The 7,615-nt window shown below is 41.7% G+C and overlaps 1 protein-coding gene across 1 annotated transcript; it reads right to left on the reverse strand.

Moving 5' to 3' along the window:
- Window positions 1-2,550: 2,550 nt before the first annotated feature.
- Window positions 2,551-4,870, reverse strand: LOC147605955 (6-phosphogluconate dehydrogenase, decarboxylating 1, chloroplastic-like). Its single transcript, XM_086792321.1, has 2 exons — window positions 4,727-4,870; window positions 2,551-4,488 (listed from the first exon to the last, which is right to left on the reverse strand). Exon 2 carries the CDS (start codon window positions 4,461-4,463, stop codon window positions 2,982-2,984), a length of 1,482 nt encoding a protein of 493 aa, XP_086648447.1. The 5' UTR covers window positions 4,464-4,488; window positions 4,727-4,870; the 3' UTR covers window positions 2,551-2,981.
- Between the last annotated feature and the right edge of the window lie 2,745 nt (window positions 4,871-7,615).

The following is a 7,615-nucleotide window of genomic DNA, read 5'->3' on the forward strand; positions in this document are numbered from 1 at the left end:
AGAGAGAGAGAGAGAGAGAGAGAGAGAGAGAGAGAGAGAGGTTGGCGAACAGCTTTGATATGTATTAGCAATGAATAGGTTGGATTTTACAATGGTTGGGCATGGGTATATATACCCTCTAAATGGAAATGGCCGACTCACTTAGATACGACTGAATCCACATGAGATACTATATTTTAACAGATTCAATATTTGCACTTTATTGTGTGAAAATGTAAGACAAATGTCACGGCTCAAGGACAGCCTAAATGCATTCTTGTATGTGTGTGTGTGTGTTGGGGAAGAGAGAGAGAGAGAGAGAGAGAGAGAGAGAGAGAGAGAGAGAGAGAGAGAGAGAGCACTTGGGCGTCCGTCATGTGGCCGGACCCTCTTTGATCTGCAAGAAATAAGTGCAAAAATCAGAGAGAAAACATCACATTTACCTGGTGTTTCGGTGAGCTCTTGCACCCCACTTTTCACTTGTGAATACCTTAGTAGTTTGAGGAAGACTTTTTTGAAACTCATTTTGTGGATGCAGATTGCCATAATGGGTTGCTTAGTTAATGGACCTGGAGAGATGGCAAACGCAGATTTTGGTTATGTTGGAGGTGCTCCAGGAAATAGCCCACTTTGGATCATGAATTTCTTTTTCCATTTCTACTAGTTGTTTATCTGTATCATGCTCCAAGTCTATCAAATGTTGCATCCTTTGCCTTTACAGAGTCCACCCACAGGGATAAATTTTAGTCTATGACTACAATTAGCAGCATTTTTCCTCTTCTCCTTAGTGAAGAGGTCTCTTTGCTCGAATGGTCTTCTTCTCCCCCTTGAACTTTATCCTGTTTGTAAACATTGGAGTTCCCATCACTGCATCACCAACTATTTGTGAAGTGGCTCCAGGAGATGGACTGGTCTTTTGCCTTGACAAAGTTCTATGTATTAGCATTTGAAGATCCGGTACTTAACAGCTCTAAAGCACGTCCACGGTTGTTTTCAAATTTTGATGTTCAATTTGAGATCAATCTTAACTTTCTTGTGATTTGTGGTCTTATGTGCCGCTTCACACTCCCTAACCCTTTTAAAGCTAATTCCCCTTAACAATTTATCTCAAAACATAATGTGTACAAAGCCTAGTAGCATAATCTGATCTGATATTTTGTAATAGTAAGTGGGCCTTGCATGAATTATTAGATCCCTTCCCACCCTATCCGAAGGTCACGAGGAAAATCAAACAAAGCAATAATGACCTCCATTTATAGAGGAGTGTAAGATGACAAACTCTGAGTGTCACGAATAATCTTTTGACTTGGTAAGACCCCACATAGGTATGCCAATGGGCGTGTAGCCCAATGGTGTGTGGATTCAGAACTTGAATGGGGCATTCCAAGTTCAATCCCTGCTGACCCCCTGCTGGTATCGGGGCCATGGCCACAAGCTCCAATCACCTCCAAGCGGCCATTGAATATCCCGAACACGTGTGGATCTGTTCGAGCAAAAAAAGGACGTACATGGGTATGTAGAGTGTCATGAATGATTCCATTACTTTGAATAAGCAAGGTCTTCCATTGGGATCTTGTCCTTTAATGTTATACCTGACCAAGGTAATGATAGATAAGAGTCCATACAATTAGACTGTTCATAACAAAATGTCATAAGGTGAAGCCACCTTTGGAGATGCATGGCAGATAATATTGCCATTATTAAACAGACTTGAAACTCCATGTGCTAGAAACTTTCCAAAGCATTGAGAATATCATAAATGCTCAAGAAAAATACACTTAGAAAAGATCCTCTTTTCGGCTCATGCATGAAAATATGCTACCACACACACATGCTTAAAATGATCAATATGACTTAAAGTTGTAGCTAGTTAAAAATATGCTTGTCTGGCAAGCAAAGAGGGCCCAGTCACATACATAACTTAGCTATAATATTGCCCATGCGTTAAGCTCTTGACTTACTACTCCACAATGATTCCTTTTCTCAGTATTGCAAAACACATCATGGTGCACATGATGACTCCCCATCTCCTAGAGGTTGCAAAAAACAGACTTACTAACTATAATCACACTAAAATCATGTTGGGCATGAATAACACATTCCCTCTTAAATCCTCCCCCTGGCATACACAAGAACCTTGTGTGCCCATAGAGATTGGGTTGGCAGCCTCCCCTGGCTAGGTCCCCAGACTTGGACAGGGACTAAATGTAATGGCATTGTACCCTTACATGACATGGAAACTCTCCATGTTGTACATGACAAATGGTAACAACAAAACGGGCACCTTGTAATGCAGGCTCAAACAAATTAGGGAAGTCAATATGCATGCCATCAAGGACAGTGGCAATTATTAAAAATTGAAACATAATAACAAAAATATGTCAAAGCTAAAAGTAACGCAAGGACCACTGCTAGATTGATTGACGATCATGAGGAAATTACTTTACTAATGATGCAGAAAAATAACAAAATAATCTCTTAAAACTACAAGATGAGAAGAACATCATAAACAAAAAGCTTGAATGGCCCTTTCATACTTCAGATCTTACCATCAAGGCCTGGTGCAGTCAATCCGAAACAAATGACTCCATTATCGATATTGAGAAATCATAGCTAGAGCTTCAGAAACTCCCATTTCTTTATGAAAGTTCAATTCAAGAATAGTTCAAAAAGAAAACCTAAAAGCTTCAAGAAACTTGCCAAAATGAGGGGTGGTCCTTTAAAACTCCCTTCCAAAGCTTCTTTTCTTTTCTTTCCTTTTTTTTTGGCCGCAAGGCGGTGGGGGTTGTTGTACACTGCAAGCCCCACCATTGCCTAGAAACTCAAGAAGCTCTCAATTACTTATTCAGCTACGAAATTGTGAAAGAGATTAATAGGTTCCCTTCCAAAATGTGAGCAATGCTGCAAACCCAAAAAAACTTCACTATTGTCCCGTGTGACAACCTAAGAAAACACTGCAGCATTTCTACGGAAAGGGAAGAATGGTTGCTACCTGTTCTAACTTACACAAAAGACTTGGAACCGGTTTTGGATTTCCTGGCCATCTTGGCCCATTCAGTATGATAGGCACCTGCTCTGTCAACCCGTTCATAGGTGTGTGCCCCAAAGTAGTCACGCTGCGCCTGCACTAGATTGGCTGGGAGCCTAGCTCGCCTGTAAGTGTCGAAATAAGCAAGACTTGCACTCATGCCTGGGGTGCTTATGCCCATTTCAATGGCAAGACCCACCACTCTTCTCCATGCTGCTTGCCTTTCAACCATCTCCTTGGCAAACTCAGGGTCCACGAGGAGACTGGCCAGTTGGGGGTTTCTGTCATAGGCCTTCTTGATTCGGTCCAGAAATACTGCCCTTATGATGCATCCACCCTTCCAAATGCGAGCAAGTTCACCGAGGTTTAGGTTCCAGTCTTTCTCTATGCTCTTTGCCCTAAGGAGATTCATGCCTTGGGCATAGCTACAAATCTTGGAAGCATAAAGGGCCTTCCTCACATCATCAACAAGCTGCTTCTTGTCCACACTCTTGGATCCCAAAACATCACTAAGCCCATGTTCTTTGAAAATATTGGCAGCAACCTCTCTTTCTTCTTTAAGCCCACTCAGGAACCGGGAATCCAGTGATGCTGCGATGGTGGGTGCTGCTATGGACAGCTCTGCTGCCTGCTGGACCGTCCACTTGCCAGTGCCCTTCATCCCAGTCTTGTCCAGGATCTTGTCAACAAGCTCCCCATCGGCGAGATCATCTTTCACTGCAAATATGTCTGCTGTGATCTCAACAAGAAAGCTTTCAAGCTCCCCTCTGTTCCACTCTGCAAATGTCTCATGGATTTCCTGGTTGGTCAAGCCCCCAACACACTTGAGCACATCATATGCCTCCGAGATTAGCTGCATGTCACCATACTCGATGCCGTTGTGTACCATCTTCACAAAGTTTCCAGCCCCGCCATTCCCAACGTAGGTGACACAGGGCCCATCATTGACCTGGGCAGCTACTTTGATGACAACATCCTCAATGTACTTGTAAGCCTCAAGGGTGCCTCCGGGCATGAGGGAAGGTCCGTATCTGGCACCCTCTTCACCTCCAGAGACCCCCATGCCAAGGTAAAGAAGTCCCTTTTCTGCGACTTGCCGTGCTCGTCTTTCGGTATTCTCGTACCACTCGTTGCCGCCGTCCACGATGCAATCTCCAGGCTCCATGAAATTGGATAGTGTGGCTATGGTTTGATCCACGGGGGAACCAGCCTTGACAAGGATAATGACTGATCTGGGTTTTTGTATGGAGAGTACAAAATCCTTGGCTTCATGGAAGCCTTTGAGTGGGAGGTTCCCTTCATCCTTAGCCCTTTCCACTGTGTCATCTACTTTGTTGCTGGATCTGTTGTATACAGAGATGGGAAAGCCCTTCTCGGCAACATTGAGAGCCAGATTTTGGCCCATCACAGCCAAGCCTGCAAGCCCGATTCGGGAAAGAGCATCTGCCGCCTCCATTTTACAGGATTTTCTAGATCTTAACCTACGATTAAGCTCAGATTAACAACATGGTAGGTTCCAATTAACAGGTAAATCAAACGACTAGCACTTGATATTTAAATAAGAAAAACCCTAATGATCTATCAGGATCTAACTAATTATATAATCGCAGATCAAGGTTTTAAACAGAAATCAACCTGACAGTGAAAGCAGGAAGCTGTTAAAAACAAAACAAAAGGAAGAAAAAGGCAGGTGAGCATACACAGGAGAAAGGTACTCACCCAAATGAAGCTAGCCCTCCGCGCAGGTGGGTCTGCTTAGGATTTGGCTTCCGAGATGCAAGAAAAGGACGAATCTCAGAAAAGAAGGCCAAAAACCCAGACACCCCCCTTTTTGCCCTTCTTTTAGAAAAATAAAATAAAAAGCTCACCAACTGAGAAATGAGAAATGAGAAATTAAGGGGCACTTGCGTGTGACTAAGCCCTAGTTCACATCGCCGAAGTGAATATACATCCCACCATGAGATGTCAGTTGCACAAAAGCGTTTCTCTGTTCGAGCCCAGGGATGGCTTTAGCCGCCTCTAAACCAAGCTCGAAAAACAAAAACAAAAAAACTAGTTTACCCCTTTGGACCATAAGTGTTCCCCCCCATGCCCTCGGAAGAAATTAGTGACGTGGATTATAGACCAACCTTTTTTCATCTCCTAAGATGTCTCCCTATTCCGTCGCCCTAGTTTGAACAAACCTACATACTCAAGGAAATCTTCTTCCCCTTTTCTCACGTGGGCAGGACATACCCCTTTTGTAGATATTCTCCCCCTTTTCGGCAATCGAGAGATTGTTGGTTTGAGACTGCCTAGCAAAGAGTAGTTTGTTGGTTAGGCTTTTGTAGATGACACGTTCATGTTTCTTCGGGCTAAAAAAATAAAATATTGATAAAATTATGGAAGCATGGAAGTTATTTGCTATCACTTCAGGGTGATGTATTAATATGCACAAATCAGCCCGTCTTAGCTACATAGAGGTGGATTTGGCTAATTAGGCTAGCAGGGTAAAATCATCTCTCGTGGTAATATTTTTAGACACTTGGGCTATCCCAATGGGGTTGATATTCCTCAAATAGCCTTGTTGGATTGGATGTCAGGTAGGATTGAGGACAAGTATGTGTATTGGAAATCTCACGGTTGGCCATTACATGTTCGCTTAAAGGTGGCACAGGTGATCATGATCAATATGGTATCATATTTTTTTCCTTTGCAACCTTGGTCTAGGAAGTCTCTTTCTCAACTTATGCAGCCTCTTTAATTTATGATTTGGAAGAAGAAGGGAAATCAGTGTGGGCAAACATGGATTTCTTGGGATCGTGTTACTACTCCAAAAAGGATGGGGGGTATTGCTTTGTTGGATGTTTGGTTGCACCTCATGGCCCGTCGTTGGTCTTTGTTTCATGATTTATGCTTACTCCAGGAGCCATGGGTGGCAATGGCAAAGAATTTTATTGAGAGGGTTAGAATTAGGAATGGTAACACTCACATTATTACTTCGTGGTGGGATATTGTCAATGGATCTCAGAACATAACAATGTCAAACTCTCCTCTACTTTCTCACCTTATTGCATCTTGGCAAGAAGTCCTGGCTCATACTCGATGGCATCTCCCTCTCAATAGAACTTCTACAAATCAATCAGACTCACCTTTCTTCTTTTCTCCGTCTTTGGCATTTGTTTCAAGTGCCTAGAGGGTATGGTGGCTTATGGGAATTGCTTCATGAGAAAATTAGTTCTTTTGGTAGCATTCTGGATTTAAATTCCTTGTATCCATGGGAAGATTGGATGTTCAAGAAACCACAGGATATCACTACCCGTTGGTGAATGTGATTTTTCATATGTTGGCGAAAGATAAGAGCTGGGTTTCAATGAAAGCTAACAAAGTTTGGAAACTACATCATAGTACAAATTGGTGGAAAGATGCATTGATGAGGAGCTAGCATTCCAAGATCTCATATCAAGGAAAGGTTTTCATTTGGAGAGTTTGGTGGGTGGGCTTGCTCTAGGGGACTAGCTTATGGATGTGGAGAAAGGTGATTTAATTTAGAAATCGACACATCACTGAATAGAAAGGTGCAGACTAGTGTTTGTATTATGGATGTGGAGAAAGGTGATCAAATTTAGAAGCCAATGCATCATTCAATTTGAATAAAATTATTCTCAAAGTCATCACATCCATGTGATCCAAGCCAAGATCCAACAATACATATGTAATCAAAACAACTCCAGATTTTGAAGCTTTATTTCAACCCAAATCTTTAACAAAACACCCAAAACTCACCAAGCTGAAATTGGGCTATGGGTTTGCATGAGCCTTTTTTCTATGCCACGGTTCAAATAATGCCCCATTTTCTAGCGAGGGATGCATATAGGCAAGGTTTAAGTACAATTTTCTATTTAAAGCAAGGTCAAGTAGCAACAAACCTTAACCTAAAGCTAGAAATATTTCAACAATCATAGCATATTCTCTTCTTTTACCCCATTGTTAGTCATGATGTCTAAAGAGTTTCCTTACAGCAAAACCCCGTGAAACTTAGAAGAATTGTATGACTTAAGAAGTGACAAATATTTGAGTAGCATGTTTTGGGTTATCACCATGTTGTTCTATAGTAAGCCTTAGAAATGTACTTTATTAAATTTGAGAAAGACATAGATGGCTTTGAAAGGTCCAATGAGACTTATGAAGTAAGAATGAAATTGGATACAAAGGTAGAGAAATTCATATTCATTGGTTATACTTTAGAGCAAAAAGGTTATAGATGCTATAACCCTACCACTTGTGTTTAGGTGCATTGCATATGTGTATGTTCCTAATGAAGTGAGAACGAAGTTGGATCCAAAGGTAGATAAATGCATCTTCATTGGTTATACTTTAGATAAGAAATGTTATAGATGTTATAATCCCACCACTCATGAGAAGTAAGTAGAGATGTTGTCTTTGATGAGATAAGTAGCTAGTATGCACTAGTGAAGGAAATTGAAGATGTAAATGTAAGAAGTAATGATGTTGTCCCACATGTAGAGCAACAATCATAGGTGTCTAGTGGACCTGGACAGTCCTCTAACAATGGTTTCATGTGTTAGTCCATGGTTAGGTAGGTTGAGGCAAGTAAAGAGTCCTCTT

Source organism: Cibotium barometz, chromosome 58 (genome assembly GCF_041138505.1).
Source record: "Cibotium barometz isolate CiBa-2024 chromosome 58, ASM4113850v1, whole genome shotgun sequence".
NCBI classification, from domain to species: domain Eukaryota; kingdom Viridiplantae; phylum Streptophyta; class Polypodiopsida; order Cyatheales; family Cibotiaceae; genus Cibotium; species Cibotium barometz.

What these genes read in the sequence shown, in the direction of transcription:
- LOC147605955 (XM_086792321.1), bottom strand. Translation starts at nt 4,463, where the DNA reads ATGGAGGCGGCAGATGCTCTTTCCCGAATCGGGCTTGCAGGCTTGGCT.